General features: G+C 40.7%; 2 protein-coding genes across 3 annotated transcripts in view; one reads left to right on the top strand and one right to left on the bottom strand.

Annotated features, from left to right (window-relative positions):
• Positions 1 to 965: 965 nt before the first annotated feature.
• LOC144932562 (actin-related protein 2/3 complex subunit 1A-like) lies at positions 966 to 17,122 on the top strand. Of its 2 annotated transcripts, XM_078856765.1 has the most exons (10): positions 966 to 1,204; positions 3,861 to 3,965; positions 4,625 to 4,729; positions 5,787 to 6,009; positions 7,287 to 7,394; positions 9,241 to 9,447; positions 11,757 to 11,832; positions 12,279 to 12,472; positions 16,169 to 16,259; positions 16,702 to 17,117. In XM_078856765.1, the coding sequence occupies exons 2-10, from the start codon at positions 3,902 to 3,904 to the stop codon at positions 16,738 to 16,740; spliced, it is 1,107 nt and encodes a 368-aa protein (XP_078712891.1). In that variant the 5' UTR covers positions 966 to 1,204; positions 3,861 to 3,901; the 3' UTR covers positions 16,741 to 17,117. The 2 variants fall into 2 exon arrangements, with proteins under 2 accessions (XP_078712891.1, XP_078712892.1); XM_078856766.1 differs by lacking the exon at positions 966 to 1,204 and having other exon boundaries at positions 3,896 to 3,965; positions 16,702 to 17,122.
• An 872-nt stretch (positions 17,123 to 17,994) lies between these two features.
• Positions 17,995 to 20,388, bottom strand: part of LOC144932229 (transmembrane protein 235-like) — a 42,850-nt gene continuing 40,456 nt past the window's right edge. Inside the window, exon 5 of the mRNA XM_078856179.1 lies at positions 17,995 to 18,129. Within this exon, the coding sequence (XP_078712305.1) occupies positions 18,103 to 18,129 (27 nt within the window). The 3' untranslated portion in view covers positions 17,995 to 18,102. The remainder of the gene's footprint in view (positions 18,130 to 20,388) is intronic.

The raw sequence follows: 20,388 nt of genomic DNA, 5'->3' as shown, positions 1-20,388 counted from the left end.
TAGTTCTCATGCATTGGAATGTTGTATAGCTTTCCAGAGGCCCTCAACACCCCCTTAAGGGTTCTGTAAACAAATAATTCAATTTTGCAACAAAAAATCCGAGCATGTAAACCCAACATCATGCAAAAAAAATTTCAATTTGGGTTTGCAGATAATTTAGATTTATATTACTCTTCAATCAGAATGGAGTAAGTTCATCCCCAATTGGTGAGCGAAGCAGGCCATCGTTCTTTTTGTTGTTGATAAAATGAGTGGCATTTTGTGGAAAATCTTACGAAGACTAGCCACTGTCATATGTAGGTGGAATTTCCATCTATGGCTTAGGATCACCAACAGATGTTGACCACAAAAGCTAATTAGAGTATGGAGAGAATTTGACCTAAATACTCCCAGGATCATAAGTTGACAAAATTACTTTACTGCAGTGAATCCGATGTTACAATTCTAATAACAATAGTTGACCGACCACAACATTACATAGTTTAACTGGACTGAATTGCAATGCAAAGTAATAGTGTTTCAAATCAGATTGTTAGTATTCATTTAACTCTCATGCTAGTCAGAATTCTCTCAAGCATTTGAATACAGCTTAACACACCTTAACAAGTTTTATTTAGAGAAATGCGTAAATCCTATTCTTATCTTGGTTTGAAGCTTTTGTGACTGCAGGAATCCATACTCTTTGATTCTTTCGGTAAAGTCACGTAGGTAGAAATAATATAAAATATTTAAAAAAATATTATGTTTCATACTTTCAAACTGTAAAAAAAGGTCCCCATATATCATCAACGCCCGAGATTTTACACTCCGCCCTCGACCCCGCCCACCCATGGGCGGCCCCGCCCACCACGATCATCTCCGCTCCCTCTCACCATCAGCCCCGCCCCCCGATATTTAGCTCCGCCCCTCACCCCCCACAACGTCGCCTCAACGTCACGTGGTGCCTCCACGACGACGCGCGATTGGCTGCACTCCGTACCCCACGTGGTGGTGGTGGTGCTTGTTGCGGCGGCGGCGGCAATGGCAGTGGTGGCAGTGGCGGCGCATGCGAGGTGCGAAATGTAAACACGGCGCCTCGGCGGACAAAAGACAGCAGCAGCAGCGGTGGTTGGTGGCCCCTCGGTGAAGACGACGACGACTGCGGCGGCGGGCAGGCGGCAGCGGAAACAGCGAACGCGGCAGAATCTCGGCGACGTCCCCCGCGGTAAGCGAACTGCGCCGTCGCCGCGGATTTGGATGTGTTACGTGAAGTGGGGGGTGGAGGTGGGTTGTGTGAGGGGTTGTGATGGGGGGTGGTTGTGATGGGGGGTTATGATGAGGGGTTGTTATGGGGGGGGGGGGTTGTGAGGTGATTATGAGGGGGGGTTGGGGGGGCCGTGAGGGCCTAGGGCGTCTAGGCCTCGCGGTGACGTCATCGTCGATTCCCCGGGCGGGCGGTGCATGGAGTGTCCAGTGAGAGGTCGCGCTCTCTATATAAACACTCACACACGGGGTTGTTTTATCGCATAGAGGCAAAACAAGCGAGTGATTATAAACCCAACATGAACTCAACACGTAAGAGTGGCCTGAGCAACAAGAAAAATGCAACGATTTATCGAAAGAATCGATCCCCGGGTTGATGCGCTCGACTTGTAGATTCTAACCACGAGCGATCTTCGCTTTTTAATCGACGGTGCAGTGTATGGCAGGGGTGGGGGAGAGGTCAAACGCCACGCCACTGAAGCAGGTTACGCGGATCGTAAGGAGATGTTCGTATAATGTTCGTGGGCGCTAAGGTTTGTGTGGAGACGTGCGGAATCGGGGCGTTGGTGTCGATACCTGTGCCGACACGGGAGAGACGCGGAGCGCGGCGTTACGCAAGTTTGAGGTTTACATCGATTCTTTAGTTTTTTGTAAGTTGTACAATACTGTGTTTCATAGGTTGGGAACGATTCACCATTCCAAGAGTTGATATTCACTGTTCAGTGTTAAGTTATATTTAGAAATCTATTTTTAATTATGTTTTGTCAGGAATCGTTGTGAACAATAAACTACATCATTCTCATACGTCAGATTTGGATACATTACCTTGCCTTTAGTGTAGAACATATTTAATCGACGAATCGTGTCGCGCCCAACGCAGAAGCCCAAACTTCGCCGCAGCACTTTGACTAAAGTCACCCACAGTGCTCACGGTTGTGTGGATTCTTCTCCACGCAAACCAACGTGGGTGGACGACGTAAGGAAGGCATCGTACTCGTGATCCCGAGTCGTGAATCCAACCAAGAGTTGCGTGCATGGGGGAGTGGGGCGGTGAGTCGTCACATTCTCCCGCATCGCTGTTAATTTCACCGAAGCGGCCCTTGGAGGTGTGGCGACCCCGGCCCGTGGACATTGGCCCCGGCTTGGGCTGTGAAGAGGCAGTGGGGGGGGGAGGAACACGTGGGGCCCGAACGACCGAACACCTCGTGGGACGGGTGGCAGCGACACAGGCCGCGTGTATTCGAAAGTGCACTGTTACGTGCAGTGCGAGGCGGAGTGAAGAGAGAGCAGTTGCAGTAAGTAAATGGTGTCCCGGTGAGCAGAGAGAGAGTGGGTTGAGGTGTGAAGGGGGTAGTGAGAGCAGTTGTGGAGGGGAGAGGTAGGAAGCGGAGTAAAATGGTGTAGGAGCAACGAGATATAAGGTGGATATTAATTTAATATGATAATAGGTTTTTACCCTTTTTTCTGGCAACATAACAGGTGTTAAGATCTTAAAACACCAACCTGAAACTTTTTACAAGGAATCATGTCTGCATTAACCACAATGCTTGTGGTCAGAATGCAAACAAAAAATATACTCTGATAATATATTCATTGACCTTGAAACTGATTGGTCCACACCAGAGACAGCTTTCTTTTGAGCCTCGTCTCAAACGGTGTTATTAATTTAATAGCTAACGTAAGTTGAAAATCCAGCTTATGGCTTCAGAGACATTGAATACCACGTGCCCCCTGGAGAAGGCTCGCAGTAGACACGAGGTCACGATGTGTTCCACTTTTGCCTCACATTTGCCTTTTGGGCGATTCGCTTATTTTACACGCGTGGAAAAGGTGTTTGCACCTGCCGTGGCTATGTTCGGATATTGCTGTGTTCGGACAAAGCTATGTTCTCGGATACGTTTTCTCATTGCTCAAGATGTGGAGTTTGGAGAGTGGCAATGAGGAGGGGAGGATAGAAGACATGATGATTGAATGTAGAGAACCAGGGCAAATTAAAATAGAGAGAATCGGGGGAAAGATGAGTTGTGTGTGGGAGTGAGGAGAGAGGGAGTGACGAGATGAGTTTGGGGAGAAACGATAAGAGTGGGAAAAGGGGTTGAGAAGAGAGGGCATAAAAAGTAATGACAGGGGGATTGAATAACGAGTATAAATATATTCACGTTGTGTGGGAGCGATGGGAGTGAGGGCAGAGGGAATAAGTTTAACAGTTACAGTCATGTGTTAATGCGATGTTGGAGGCAGTGGGAGTCGGTTGAGATCTATGAGGAGAGTGAGTGTTGAGGGGAATAAGTAAAGGGGGTAAGGGGAGGATAAATTAGGAGAGTAATAAGAGGAGAGGGGTAAGGAGAGGAGGGGAATGAGGGCTGTGTGTGTTCTGCCCCCATGAATGCTTTTCCGCAGCCGTGGCAACTCTGTACACGCGGCACACCCGCCCTAAAAAGACGTGTTTGAGCAAAACACCCACCCAGGTGCCGGTTGTAACTTAATGCCTGCCGGTTGTGTACACTACTCTGTGCTTGTCTAACTATTCAAAAGTTTTATGTTGACTTTGCTTACATTGTGATGCGACTTAAGTGTTTAACAATTTCCTTGTTGGTGCTCTGTGTTTTTTTTTGCAGTAAGCCACCTCGCCGAGTGACCATTTAAAAAGCAAATAAAAATGTCACTGTACAGCTTTCTTCTGGAGCCCATAACTTGTCACGCGTGGAACAGCGACCGCACACGTAAGCACAAGCTTAATATTCTGGCCTCAAATTCGCTTGGGAGAGTTAGCAACTTTTGCATTCTGAAAGTTCTCATCACTTTTAAGCTAAGTAGAAGGCTGCCCGAGGTCAACACGAGTAGCTATTGTGTTGTTTTTTCACTTCAGGATTTATGTTGAAGGTCATGCAAAGGAAAACATAAACTATCCCGATGCCAAATACTATACATAGACTCTGGCGTTGTGACATTTGCATCCAGCTCGGCACGGGAATGACAACTGTTTTCTTTCATGCTTAGCAATGAATGTGACATTGAGGAAGCACACGTCTGCTATGCCATAAACCAACCAAAGTGTTTTTTTACTTTTGTATAATACTGTCAAGTGGGTGTATATGAATCATTATTCTACATTATATTTAATATAAAAGTTACAACACGTTTGATTACTTACATTTATAATCACAATCAAACCGTTTTTTATATATAGCTTTAATATCAATCTGACAATTACTCGCTTTGAGATTTAAACTCTCCACTTAATTGATTGCTTAAAATAATTAGAAAAGCACATACATTGCTATTCATATGATGACAGTGTGTCTTAATTGTATTGCAATGATTATCTTAAATGTCGTGTGTTTTGAAGATAATGATACCAATTCTGTGATTTACCCTGTAGAGATCGCCATCAGCCCAAATAATCACGAGGTTCACATTTATCAGAGGAATGGGAGCCAGTGGAGTAAAGTGCATGAATTGAAGGAGCATAATGGTCACATCACTGGTAAGTATATTGCTTGACCTGTCAGCCTTAATTTTTTCTCTTCCTGCCCCCTGTATCTTGTAATATGCTGCACTGTGTCCTTGTGAACCAAACCACCTCTACTTCAAGGTGTTGTCCAGATACTTTGTTGTCTCGCTTTCTCGATCTCTTTCCCTAGATCTCACTAGTGATGCACAGCATTTTCCGAAAGATGTTGCCTTATCACTAACTTCTATAAGATCAATACTCTACATTGCTCTTTGTAATAATTTGTCATTCTTTCAACCGAGCTTCTTTTGACCATTCTTAGTTGACCTACATCTCTTGTTCGATTCCTACACTAATTAGGTTTCATAGCGCACAGTTTTTCAACAGTAACCTTTTAAAATTCTGTCCTTATTTGGTTGAGGGTAAAAATATGATGAATGGAGATTTACTTGTATTGTGGTTCATAATTTGTTTAATACATTTAATTTAAATAAGAGGCCTTCTTCAGAGGATGCCTACAATAGATAGTTTTCTCTTGCACTTTTAGAAATTTAAACTATTTAGTTGAGACTTTGTGCTGGGAATATGTTACTATATTAATTTTCAATAAAAGAAACGAAACAAAATGTACTTTGACTATGTAAAAAGTGAGTCAGACATGTAAGGTAAGTTATTTGCATACTTAGTCATCAAAATGATTCATTCAAACATGATTTAATCGAACAAATTCCAAAACATGTTTTGTCTTATCCCGATGTTGTGCGTATGTGTGCTAGTATGCATGTTCTATTATGTGGTGGGAAAGTACATTTTCAGTACCCTTGACTGTTCTTAATACCATAGCAGTCCAAGTAAAACACATTTATATTTGGAGTTGCATGGCATCTTAGCATGTCTGGGGAGACTATAAGCAGTATATTCTTTTTAATCTCAGAAAATAAACAAACCTTGGTTTAGAAAATTGTCATGTTCTTTTAGCAATAATAATTCACAGCTCTCTCAATCCACTGTTGGATCAAGGCCTTGCCGCACCATGTCAGTCATGGGGGTCATTCTGTTGTAAAATGTTGTTTAATTTATCGTTTAAAAGGCATTGACTGGGCATCACGGAGCAATCGCATTGTAACTTGTGGTTCCGACCGCAATGCGTACGTGTGGACGCTCAAAGAGGGCATTTGGAAACCAACACTGGTCATCCTCCGTATTAACCGAGCAGCCACTTGCGTGAAGTGGTCACCACGGGAAAACAAATTTGCTGTTGGCAGTGGCGCGAGACTCATCTCTGTGTGTTACTTCGAGCAGGAGAATGACTGGTGAGGAATTGGTGCATCTTCAGTTGCATTTGCTTCAGGTTTTTCCATAAGGCAAAGTGTTGTACTTTTAAGAACACTTATCACACACTAGTGTCCAGGTCTTCAGGTTGTTTTTTGTGTAGTTTATGACGTTAATGGTACCTTTGTTTACAGCCCATTGTCAATCCACATATGGTGAGGGTCTCTCTATACCGTGTCAGTCAGGTGGTTGTTTGACCATACTTCACTAAACTTGACAGTGCTGGATGGTAAAGTGGGAGGGAGAAGGCCCAGGACTGCTTCAGCCATCACATGCCGTTTGATGTTAGCCATGGCCAGATATTGAACTTCTGTTTCTTTTGTCCATCGCACAGTGCACTAACCATTGGTCAAACAAGTTTGAATTCCAGCAGTGGGTAACATCAGTGGCAAGTCATGTGAACCGGGTTTTTCTTGTTCCCTTCAAATTGTAATAACTTTTGCGGTGTAATATGGTCAAACAAACCGTTGACATACGGTATGAGGAGGCCTTCATACAGCAGGTGGTTTGGCAAAATGCAGAACATTTACTATAATAGTTTATGATATATGGAATGTGTTGGCTCTAGAAAACATGTAAATCAGGACCTTAATCATTGCGATTTCACTTTTAAATACAATGTATTATATTAAATGACATATAAATACTGTAATATCAGTGTTCTTTACATCCAGACAGTATCTACTGAGTGGCCCAAACGTGGACAAAAGGTTTATACATTTTAATAAATCACGGTTTTTTCATTTATTTTAACAAATGTTTAAACTTATTGCGTGCATGAATTCTCTTTTGAATTAATTTAGGACTTTTAAATGATTTACAGCTGCCCTAAGCATACACCAATACTCATTCACCTTCAGTACTCGTTCATCTTCAGTTAATGTTCTTTATATTTTTAAATATCGGAAAAAGTAGAAAAATATATATTGATAGACGACATATTAACTCCAAGAATAAACAAGAAAAATGTTTTAATGCCAGTGTTAAAATAAATGAAATAACCTTGTGTCCTGACTTTTGGGCCACCCTGTATATCCAAATTACACATTGAATGTAAAATGTACAAACGTTACTATTTCTGCTTTTCAGTTAGTATTTATTTAGAAGTTTTTCGTTGCCATGTCTTGCACACAGTAGTCAACAACATACAGCAATTGAGCACAAGATCCCTATTACTTTAATATGACACTACATTGTCTTCTCCCCAGGAGACATCAGTACATGCTACATGCCTAATTCAATGTTGTATATTTTTAAGGTGGGTGAGCAAACACATAAAGAAGCCGATTCGATCGACAGTGCTGAGCCTTGACTGGCATCCCAATAATGTTTTGCTAGTGGCAGGCTCTTGTGACTTCAAATGCCGGTGAGTACTGAGTGGCATTTTCAGAAAGTGATAATTTTAATGTGATCCTGTCCTCAGTTGCTCATTAATCCCTTTCATGTTGAATGTGCTAATGTAATTTAAAAAAGGTGTTTCTGCTTTTTGATGCCTGGATATCGCTTCAACAGGGGCGACATGCTCGAACATTTTGTCAAAAGGATATGGTGCTACGTATTGGGCAGTAGAGGGCAGTGCAGCAAGAGACATTATTTTATTGTCTGCTTCCATGTCTATGATCCTCTACTTCACAAACCGTTACTGACCAGCATGGGGAAGTATGGTCAAATAACCCTTATGGCATGCATGGCATAGGGAGACCATCATCCATCAGTGCACTGACAAAAGGGCTGGACATGTTAAAGGTGGAACTAAACGCATTTCATTTTGGCTACACAAACAGCTGGAAATGTGTTTTCATTGTGAATTCTGATATAGTTAAATGTTCAATGGGTTTATTCCCCTGACTGAAATAGGTTTATTTCATTTCACAGCAAAATAAATGTGTGTACCTACTAAAATTAAATATAGATGTTTAGAAATATTATTACTGGGCCATCTTGTCCATTAATGTAATTAGTTTGTCAAAAAACAAAAACATATTTTGTGTGAACAAAGCTACATTTAAATTTAGATTTAAAGCTTTCGTGACTGCAGGGATTCATATTCTTGGTTTTTTCGGTAAAGTCACGTAGAAGGGAAATAATAAAATAATAAAAATATTAATAAAAACATTATCACGACGTTTCAACTGCAACACAAGCAATCATCAGGTGTGAAATCCACAGCATGATGATTATTGCTTGTGTTGCAGGCGAAACGTCGTGAGAATTGTTTATTGTTTTATATTTTTATTATTTCTCTTCTACGTAACTTTACTGAAAGAACCAAGAATATAAAGCTACATTTCTCCGATATCGTGTTGTATCATTCATCACCAATAGCTTTGCTGTATAATGCCCTGTAGACTGGCCGTTGCCACTCAATATAATTATGCTGGACTAAACCGCTTACTGCACACAATTATTTCAAGTTACTTGTAGCCTGGCCCTTTTAAATTTAAGCATGCAACCCCCAGTGAATATATACCGGTAGACGTTATAACAGTGAAAAGTATGCCTTTCAGACCACAGGGTTATTGATCTCAGATTGCAGCTATCGCTTTATAGTGCATATATCACTACTTCTGCTTATAATTTAACCCTTGCAGCAATTGTGTTGCCTATAAAAGAGCAAAATGTATCCAGTGTAATATTCTCAATGGAGGGAGCACTTGACCAATGGATTGCACCCTGCATGACAAACCTGGTTACCCCAGTTAAATTCTTGGCCAAGACTAAGACAAATGATATAGAATGAACCAGTCTTGCCTGCCAGTCTTCACAGTCACACTCACCGGCATAGTAAATTATAGTTAAACAACCACATAGTGGATTGACAAAGGGCTGCAAATTATTATAATATATTAATGTTTTTTTCAGCAGCTTCACATCGACACTTTAAAGTTTGGATTTAAAACATATCTAGTCTTAGAGATACATTTTAGGCATTGGCATCAGATGTAATGCCATTCCGATTAAATATTAAACATTTTAATAACTCCATTGTTTGCCCATGATACACTATACATTAAAACAGAATTACTGTAACTACAAACGAATACAAGACAATTTAGTGGTACATGCAATGCATAAACAAAGATAATGTTACATCTGCTATAAATGTGTCCATAATTGTTATAATTTTATGATAATGATCTATGTATAACCTTTCGTCATAAACTCTTAAAGCAGCATAATTAAATAAATACAGTGTGCATTGCTGTGTGCAGAGTCTACTCTTCATACATCAAGGAGGTTGAGGAGAAGCCTTCGCCTACACCTTGGGGGATCAAGATGCCTTTTGGGTCCATGATGGCGGAGTTTGGGGGAGGTGGAGGCTGGGTTCATGGCGTGTGCTTCTCAGGCTCTGGAAACAAAGTGGCCTGGGTTAGCCATGACAGCACCATCTCAATAGCCGACGCCACACGAAACATGGAGTAAGCATGTACACCCTTCTTCCTGCTCAGCAGCTGGACATCAAGTCCTTATGAAATGTGCCAAGGGTTTAACGTCGCCTAATCTTTGCAAAACGGTACACGAGATAATATTTTGCAGCTTGCAGAACAAATGTTCTTGGTAATCTTCCCCCCCAAAAAGTTATCCTTTATCCAGAAAAGCTTCACTTAATCTGAAGATTATCTTTCAGGAGGGTTTTCCAATGAGATGCTTGGTCAATTCAGTTTGAGTTATTGCCAGCTGAGAGGAAACTGAAGTACCCAGAGAAAACCCAAGCATATGAGGGGGTTTTACACTCAAAGCTGCACACAGTCAATCCATTGCTGTGTTGCGATCTCCCGTCCCCTTCACAATCCATACCTACAACACTTGGCATTCCCAAGGAATCAAACTGTACCAACGAAGCACAATCCTCGTTTAACTGCAGAGATTCCAACACATTGTGCATTGTCAAGTCCTCAACTTTAAGAAATTATTCAATTTATATCTGTGAAAATACATCCGTTACCATTTTGTAGAGGTGTTTTAAAGAAATGTTTCTAGATGTGGCGGTGGTGGCTGTATTAACAATCCACTTTTTTAGAGTATGCGGTTTATCAAGTTCACTATTGTAAGTGAAAAATCACTGAAATGTGGTGAATTTTCTTTTCATAAATGTTAAAATTCCCTTCTGTATACGTAAATTAATTAGTTCCTTTTCATTTATACAAGCTTAGTGGCAACAAATATAAGTTACAAATGTTCTTGTCTTTTAACACTTATTTAATTGTTCATCAAAGTACTGCCATTGTTGCTGATCGGATTGGCACATCGCTCAAAGTTGCCATGTGGATTCTTGCCATGTAGACCTTCTAGTGTTCTTGATATACAGCAGCGGGGCTGTTCACTTCAGTGGCCATAGTTGGAATGACAATTTTTATTAGAGCTATAACTTATTTTGCTGACGCTTTATCAGCGTGTACAGCCAAGGCATGTGGACATATTTTAAAATAATGTTTTAAAGCAAATTCTGCATGTAGATTTATAGTTAATGGGTCTGTGTTCTATGAAATAAATTACATATATAAATTAAATGCACACCTGTCTTTTGCCAGCTTATTTATACGTTCTAAAAAATACCGCATTAAAGTGCTATTAAAAAAGACCCATTGGCGTCGTGAGGACATATTTCCACCTTTATAATTTCAACTGGACGCATTCTGCTTTTCAACAAAGATGGTTGCCGGCATTCATTTTCAAACTACCACAACTGCTTTGTACTTGTTCAGACTGTCAAATGTGCTGCTGGATGAGGGCCTTCCCCACACTGGGTGTTGGGGGTGGTATGACCATACGTGATCATGCTAGTCAGTGCAGTTTGGTGAAGTCGGGGTTACAAGGATTTGTTCAGAATTCACTTGCCTCTTATGTTAGCCAGAAAATGAACTTACTTAGCCTGAATTGGATTATTGTATAATTGAATTCTTAATACAGTAGTACTTGTGCAAAATATATTCAATGACACATTTCTGTGAAGGATTCACCAAAGTGGACACTGGATTTCTGTTTAGGCATAGTAGACATCCAGTGGCATAACTGTTCCCAATATAAACAGTCACACTTCCTCCCTTGTCAATAAACATCATAACATTTTGAAATGTATGTTTTTGCAATGATGTATTTTTTCATAACATGTTATATCCATTTGTTTCTAATGTAATCATGAATACTGTCAATGCATAGATGCCCATTGACCTAAGAATGGGAGCCTTATAAAAGTAATTAATATATGCTGCAGTCTTGTTGCCTTGTTTATTATTTGAACATTGTTATAAACAGTCATGATGGCATTCATGGAAAATGTATTATCAGAAGAAACTATAAATGCACATGCCATGTTCGACAAAAATGTAGCTGCACGAGTGAATCGATTATATACTTTCTGAGTGTTTAAACTGATACTTAATTATGTTTGAACTGGTTATTAGAATAACCTCGAGAGGTAAAACTGACACTAAAAGCAATGTTATTTCTTTAGGTGTAATTCGATTGGACGATTTTGCTCACTGAAAATAAATGGGTACAAATTTGGGGATTTGGAATACTTTTCTAATATCCGATTTATTCTATTTGCCAATTTCTAATAGCAAGTGTAGCAATGACAGCCATTTTTTGTGTTTGTATTTATATATAATATGAATTTCAATTCCAAGTTATTTAGCTCCGAATATGCCTGTGCTTGTTTCCACATGTATGCCGAGTGTTTGTTTAAATGTGTAATGTTTTTGTTAAAATCTTCCTAAACCTGCAGGTCTTCCCATCTGAAAACAGAATTTCTTCCACTGTTGAGCATCATTTTTGTCACAGAAAACAGCATTGTATCTGCGGTAGGTTTTTAAAATCCTTTACACCTTTGAATTTACCATAGGATTTATAATACATTTTTCTATGTAGCTTTGGACTTATCATTACTATATGCATATGTTTCTGATTACTGATTTGTTCTAGATTAAATTTGCTTTTCTGGAACAATTTCTAGGATTGTTCTGAAAAAGTATGCACTTTCGATCCCATAATGCAATATTACGGTTTATAACATCTCTGCTATGTGTGGGATCCCGTTCCACGGTTAACTTGGCTTAAAAAGAGATTGAAATTGAATGGTTCATTACAATTGTCCATTTGTGCCTATTACCAAAAATACTAGCATACACTTTAAACTGTAGCCAGCTGGTTAGTAGTAAGCACCACTACTAAAGCTCACTAGGTAAAGTATGTGACATGGGCAGTAATGTTTGATATTGGGAAACAACGGGCATCTGTCCCATTGCAGGGTCACGACTGCTGCCCTCTGCTGTTTGTGCATGACGACTGGGGAGTGCTGTCCTTCTCAAGCAAGCTGGACATCCCCAAGCAGAGTCTGCAACGCAATCTCTCAGCCATGGAGCGCTTCCGCAACATGGACAAGAGGGCGTCGGCGGAGCATCAGGACACCACGCTCCACACACTACACCAAAACAGCATCACGTGAGGCTCCGCCCCTCCCTTGCCACACCATTGTGGGAGCGTACACATGCTGAGATTCCCACCCTTCGGCATGCAGAGTTGGTGCCTCATGGGGGGCAGTATATCAAGTAGGTTGCTGGCCTACTTGTGGAGTTTTGAGTGTCATACCCTCGTGTTTTGGTTTTCTCCAGTCTTGCTCATTATGACGTGTAGTAGTCACTTCAGAGCCACTAATAGTAGGAAGCACACATGTTTATTCTACACTTCCACAGTAGAGGGGATAACTACACACGGGTCAGGAGGGCTGGCACACTGCCTGAATCACAATGCCGAGACGGGGATGAAGACTTGCGTAGATGATGGGTTCTATTCCAAACGACAGCCCCAACCCAGCATCGTGACCTCCCTTTTATCCTCCCCAGCGTGGCCTGGCTCCACCCTCGGCCACGCCTCCTTCTGGAACCTACCAGAAGGGTCTGGGATTCTCCCCACGTGTCCTCTCTGCCACCTTTACCCTACATCCCTTACCCCGGCCTATCACGTGCCCTGCTGGCAGACCAGCTGCGGTGTCCTCAAATCCCCTCTGCCAGCAACCCGCGCTATGCGCTCCAGTGGCACACTTCACCTGCCCTGCTGGTAGACCGGGCTACTACACCCACAATCCCGCTCTCTACCAGTAACCAGCGCTATGCGCTCCAGTGGCACACTTCACCTGCCCTGCTGGTAGACCGGGCTACTACACCCACAATCCCGCTCTCTACCAGTAACCAGCGCGCTACGCGCCCTAGTGACCCATTCTATGTCACTACACATGTAAAAAATACGGTAAGGTCTCGACATTTGCGAGGGTTAGGTTTTTTTTAATCTGTGCGAAAGTTCAATTCGCGAATTTATATCCTATGTTTATCTATTATAAAAACCTGGTGTTCCGTTTGTCCGTCAACTAAATTATGAAAGCCTTTCAGAAGGCCTGAATCAAAAAGTTATAGAAAGTGGACCCCTCCACCAGATGTGGGGGTAAAATGTTCACCCAACAGGTATCCAAAAATTGTCAACCCCTCACAAATAAAATTTTACCACAGGAGCTAGAATAAGGTGGCCACAGGCCCGCTGAAATTCTAGTATTAGAAAAAGGGGATGAGGTTCCTGTGTTAGTCTGAACACATGGGAGAAAATTAATGTTTCACAGCATTCATCCTGTAATGCACGCATAAATGACATCCATGGACTTGGTTCAATTGTACAATAATACAAATTGATAAATAATACAAAACACATCAATATATTGTCCTATACATTTGGAAGGTTTATTTACCTTGGATGGGAGTGCGATGCTGATACTACTGTATTAAATTCTCCAAAATACAACTGTCAGCAGTAGCAGAATGCGCGTGCCAACAGGGACACTCAATTGATTTTTATAATGTTGAAGTTCTATGCAAAACCAGCTACTACTGGCCAAAACTAATTAGAGAATCTATCGAAATTGAAAGAAAAAAAAATAACTTTAACCGTTCCGATAGCTACCGCCTTAGTGCTGGGTGGAAGCGAATCCTCAAATAATACATTATTTAAATACATGCCAACAAAGGGCAGCGTACTTCAATCGGGATTACCGTTGGTACGGCTATTTTAATAAACACAATAGACAGGAAGGAGAAGGTCAAAGGGCTCGCATAACGCATAATGTACGTTGCCTCAGTAATTTACCCCCCACGTGGCGCAATAGCGCAGAAGCATGGTCACCACATCTACGCCTCTATATAAGGAACAAAACAGTAAGACTTCTCCACAAATCTGGCTGTCGCCTGATGAAGCTAGTTGTAATTACTGGCGACACGTCGTACTTGGATTGTAAATGTTGTGGCTTTGCTCTCCAACACACCGGTGTGCTGTACTAGTGACGAATTGGTATGTTCTGTTTACGTGACAACCCTTACTAGTTGGCTGTGTCGGGTGGTGGCGGGTTTTAACGACACATTTATATCTTTATCCGATCTAACCCAAAAAAAACCCTCTAATTTCGTCCTGTCATTTTTATTTTATCCTTCCCTCCATTGGTCTACATTCCATTATTAATTTGCCCATCTATCTTCTTATGTTATTGCGAGATTTCCTGCCCAACTAAATGTAATTTATTTTCGCTTAGTAAATTATATGTTAACCTAGTTGTAACTTTTAAATCTTAACTGCTGTCTTTTTTATTTCACAGGCCACTTTAAACCCATATTCTTATTTCAGTGCTTAAACTTCCATATTTTATGTACAAGCAGACCTCGTCCAACATGGGAGTTATGTTCCTGGAAATGCCATGTTGGGCAAAATAGGATTCAACAAATAATAGACCCTTTTATGGGAAAGACAGGGTTGCATTCCTGGGTCTGAAATGATCACTCCCTTTTTGTTAAACTAATTCTACATGATTCCCACCTTTGTTATTTTACTAAAAGATGCCGAGTCGCTTCCCATGTCTTGTGTGTGTGCACTCTTTGTTTTACAATACCACCTCAACACAAAACCCCCATCTCCATTACTCTTACCGTGGCACTCGCACTCAACGCTCACCCCGACACTAAATTCCCAGACCGACACTCATCCCTAACACTGTCACTTGAACATTAGTGATTCGCCATCTAGGCATCCAATGATTGGATGGCTAGATTCATGCGGCAATGTGAACATTTGCCTTGTGCTGTTGTGCGTGTTGAGTGTTAAATTATTACACAAAAAACATACACATACAAAAAATACGTGGTAAATAAATTGCGCAATGGATGCAACACTCTCAAGACACCACTTTCCGACAACGAGATGAGAATATTAGCGTCAACCCACGTGTAGCCAAAACATCGCCCCCGTGTTCCGGAAAACAGACCTCATTACGTAAACCGTGAATATCCGAAACACGCGTTTGATAAAGCCACATTGGGCAAGGTTTTCCTGTACATTTGTGTTTTAAACAATTCTGACGGGAGTCATTGCATCATAAATGTATATGAACACTGTACATGCATATTTTAAATGAACTACACGATATTATAATCAAGGCATTGGGTATACCTGTCTTTTAGTTTTACTCATGCCAGATTCATCAGTTATTTATCAGTTGTCATGTATGCTTGCATCACACCTTAAAAACTCTTTGCATTTGAATTCCTCATATATCACATTGATAGTACTGATAGTGCACGTTGGAATCGTCTGTTATATGCCAATGGTGTTGTGTAGAGAGGATTTATAAGAGTTGTATCATACAGAGACCCTTTATCAATGGACATTTTACCATGACCGTCAAGCCTGGAAAAGGATCCCATCCTCGTTATTTTAAGGATAACGCATTTTCGTCTGTGCAGATTTTAAAGCAAAAATTCCTGGAAAAATACACCTCCAAGCACTGCACTTCAATATATTATCTTTACGTGCTAGAATTCAGCATTTGTTTTCACAAATCAATGCCGGTGTGCAGTTTGCATTCAGCAGCTACTTGTGCTGACGCGTTGTCTATTTCAAATGTGTTGTAGCTATTCACGTTGCTCTTAATTAGTAAGCCAATTAGTTTATAAATAGTCATCCTCTCCAACAAAATTGTGCCTCACTTTTGATATCTTTTCTGGCATTACAGTCTATTATAACATTTTTTGCATACAAAATGACATTATTATCCAATGTATACTGAAGTTGCTCGTGTGTACAATTGTCAATGTTTCTGTTTTGCAGACAGCTGTCTTTATACGAGGGAGACAAAAGTATCTGTACAAAGTTCTGCACCACTGGCATGGATGGAGCCTTAGCAATATGGGATTTAAAGGTACATTATTAAGCTGGTACTCGATGAGTATTTCTTCAACTAGTTAACCTGCTACAAGATGACTATAGTGAACAACACTCCAGAACTTTAAAAGACTATAGTGTAAGCAGGAGTTGTGGTGAACATGTAGGGGGGGGATGGAAGGCGTTTTTATTATTCCATAAATGTTCCTGTTCCAGCACAAGTAATTTAACTTAAAGTTTTTTTTCGTATGTACCGTCATGCACAGCTCATAGTTTGTTATACCGTAGAATAAATAAGATTGCATGCACTCCGCTCAATATGCAGATTTTTGTTGCGTTATTCATTAGGTTGTAAATGGTACATGCTGCTCACACGGTTACTTAAGGTGAAGGAAAAATACATATAGGTGTTATTTGGCAAATGTAATCAGTTTGAAATTATGTTTTTTTAATTGCGTTTTTATCTCTCTTTTTTTTAGTCACTGGAAGCAAGTATTCAAGGCCTCCACATCTACTGATTTCTCCTACTGTTTTGGGGTTTTATTTTTTAACCATCTTTGCAACAAGTTCCAATATATTGCTTGTGTTTTTACTTCAGCACAGAAAAACTGAAGATGAACACTAAATAAAAAGTAATAAATACATAATTTGCAAAACTAAAGAAGCTACGTGAACATTGAAAGGATTCTGCATACTTAATGGACTGGGACTCACTGTGCTGCGACTAGCTGAAACACTAGACCTAAAGAACGGACATCACGCCATTTTTGCCTTGCATCCTCTCCAGCCATGGCACATGAAGCAAGCACTTGTGTCCACCCTGTCCTTTGACCCTTCACCGCCCTATATTGAGGTGTATTACTGCAATTGGAATACCCATGTATGTATTACAAAACAATAAAATATGAAACTCAGTACCTGTTTATATTTTTTTCAACATTTCAACCCACTGTTCCTTGGTAAAAGTGCAAGGTGGTATTTCATTTTATTAGCTGGTTTTTTAACTTGCCTAGGCTCGTGTTCTAAAGGTGGTGCAGTACCCCTTTAATTGTTTCCAGTGAAAATCTGCCTAAATAGAACACAATTAAATGCTAATCGTCGTCCTAGAGTGTTGTGATAAGTAGAGTGCATACGTCTCTAATGGCGACAAGATTAGCAAAACAGTAATTTTCTGTCAATGACAGCAGGCGTTTCCAAGTAGTGGGTTGTTTGTACCTTCGGGATAACAAAATCGAAAACTATTTGTATGCATACATTGGAAATCAACTTTTTGGAAAACATGCCACATTTGAGCTTATTTGTTGAAATATACATTTTAATAAAATATACTTTTAAAAATGCTTTGAAAGAGTATGAGCCATATAAGAAGAACGCATATAACATGACACAAAACTGCAGTTTAACCTGCGAAAAAACATGGCTTAATGTTTCAATCGAAGCAGATTTAACTTGCTAGGTATGAACAATCTCCAAGTACTCATCTGATGAGAATAGTTTTGGCCAAAAAAGGATGCACGTCAGTACTGTCACTTGCATTGGCTGTATTAATACTGTATACACATCCGTTTATACAGTGACATGCGATTGTTATTTTTCCAACTTGCTTTTATGTGCAAAAAGACAATGTAATATCTGCTTTTCTTGGATTCGGAACATTTTGGCAAGCATTGGCTGGTGGTATCGCAAGCACCCATGCATTTTGGTGCCATTCAGACCATTCGGCGTAAATGAAGCGTGAATGATAGCGGTACCTCACATGCAGCTCTCATGACCGCCTGATTGGGGTTGCCAGTGGAGGCTGCCGAGGGGATGAGCGCAGGGTCCCTTTTCTTCATTATGGTCTTCTCTCGCTGCCTCCCTCCGCCTCCACAGCTGCACGGTCATGCAGTGCAGCACCGCATCTCCACCTGCTCTGCCCACATGATTCATTATCATTGTAAAATATCTAAACAGTTATGTTGCAAGCCCTGTAATTGCTCATGCCTCTACTGGTGAAATGGCCTCCACTCGAGTGAGCGCAGGAGATCCTCACAGGATATTTTGTCTTCATTCACACTGATTTTACGATAAAAAGTTGTTTTATTTTACCAGGTAAGACCCACTGAGATATATATCTCTTTTTCAGAAGCGACATGGCCACAAATGATAGCTCATTGAAGTGGCTTATGTGGAAATTTATAGCAGCCAAATACTCTAATTGCATGTTTCTAAATGTGGAGGGAAAACCGGAGGGCCCGGAGAAAAATCCACGTGACCACGCGAAGAGAAATGCAAACTCAAATCTCCAGGCGTCGGTATCGAACCTAGGACCTGTCTCCCACGCAAGGTAGTTCACATCTCGCCACCGTGGTACCCCGACGTCTTTTGGAAGAGGTGAGAGTGCCCACACGGAATGTGAAATCTGGTCGTGAAAAAATATGTATGCTATTTTTATTCTATTAGATCTGGATATGTAAACGCAAAGTTGGTGATGCTGTTAATTGTTAAAATAATTTGTAGCACTTGGGCAATTAAAGCAACAGTCGAGGTGCTGACAATGAATGGTATTTATCTCGGGGGCCGTCCATAAATGACGTCACGCACCTAGGGGGGAGGGTCAGACATTTGTGACGAGGGGGGGGGGGTTTGAGAAATGTGACGTCACATCAAAATGCGCAACTTTAAATAAATATAGAATTGTTATAACAACACTCCTACAACATCAGTGCAGCGCCACATTAAATACGCACTACAATGACAATAGTTTAAAGCGATTTGAAGCATGTTTTATTTGCAAAATGGAAATATGGTTGGGGGGGGGCAGAGCTTTGTGACGTCATAATTGAGGGGAGGTCTGACTTTTTGTGACGAGGGGGGGGGGTCAAAAATCGTCAAAAATCGCGTGACGTCATTTATGGACTGCCCCTAAAGCAATGACATAAATATGCAAATAAGTTTTAAGCAAAGGGCTTGTGCAAACTTACATTCTCATTCTAACCCAGTAACGAGACATACATATTTGTATGTCTCGTTACCTGCAAAGTACAGCATACAATAGCTGAACATTGTATGTGAAATTATACACAAACGGATTATGCACATGAGACAATGGTGCCTATGTTAAAACGTGTACAACCCGTTTCGAAAAACATCACTAAAATTAGTATTTTCAGGTATGGATTAATGTTGAAATATTAGATGAATGCCAAATCCATGAAGCATGAAAGAGAACATGCTGGTAAAATGTCAAATCAGAGTGATGTGCTGCTAAACTGAGCATTGAGGTGGTGCTCCTCTGTTCATAGTCAGCGGTGGAGATTCCACGTTCCTGTGGCAGGGGTGAGTAAAAATGATGGGTATTTTTCAAGAATCACGCTGATTTTTTTTATATCCAAAATAGTGCAAACCGTGCTGTTGAATTGCCATTAGCACTCCCACAAGAAAACATTTCATGTGATATGCTTTCCACAACTTCACACTTGCAAGCCTTGGCTGCCTCAGAATTTCCAAGATACCATGCTTCAATTATATTAAAACAAATCATGCCTCATTACATTTACCAACTGCTGAGCTGAAAAATAAATAAACACTCATGCGTGAAAGGTGCCATTTAATCATTGTAAATGTGCTCACTGACTATTATATTCAGAAACGGAGTGAAATTGCTCTCAAAAAAGCAATTCCGGCAAAGATGTGTTTCACTCAACACTTCTGTTAACTGGTAGTTGTCTTCACACTTGGCAGTCCACTTTGAAGGCCTCTATCCATTCCATGGTAAAGTACAACATAACGTATATCATGGTGGTGAGATGTTAACTACCTCGCCTGGTATACAGGTGGTCGTCGGTTCAATCCCGACCCTGACGCATGTTAATTTGGAGTTTGCATGTTTTCCCCGTGGTCGCGTGAATTTTTATCCGGGTCCTCCAGTTTTTCCATCCACATTTAGAAACATGTGTTTAGAGTATTTGACTGCTATATAGTTCCGCATAATAAGCCACTTCGTTGAGCTATCATATGTGGCCAGGTCGCTTCTGAATTTTTTTTATATAGCTCAATGGGCCTTACCTGGTAAAATAAATAAATATATATATAATTTACCAACAATTTGTATATAAACCGCATGACTATATACAGTGCATCAATTCATCTGCTTTACGCTTTTGCTGTCTTATTTTGCTAGGTAA

This window comes from Lampetra fluviatilis, chromosome 5 (genome assembly GCF_964198595.1).
Source record: "Lampetra fluviatilis chromosome 5, kcLamFluv1.1, whole genome shotgun sequence".
In the NCBI taxonomy this organism is placed as follows: Eukaryota; Metazoa; Chordata; class Hyperoartia; order Petromyzontiformes; family Petromyzontidae; genus Lampetra; species Lampetra fluviatilis.
Note: the sequence above shows the minus strand (reverse complement) of the source record. Positions and strands in the feature narration are given on the sequence as shown.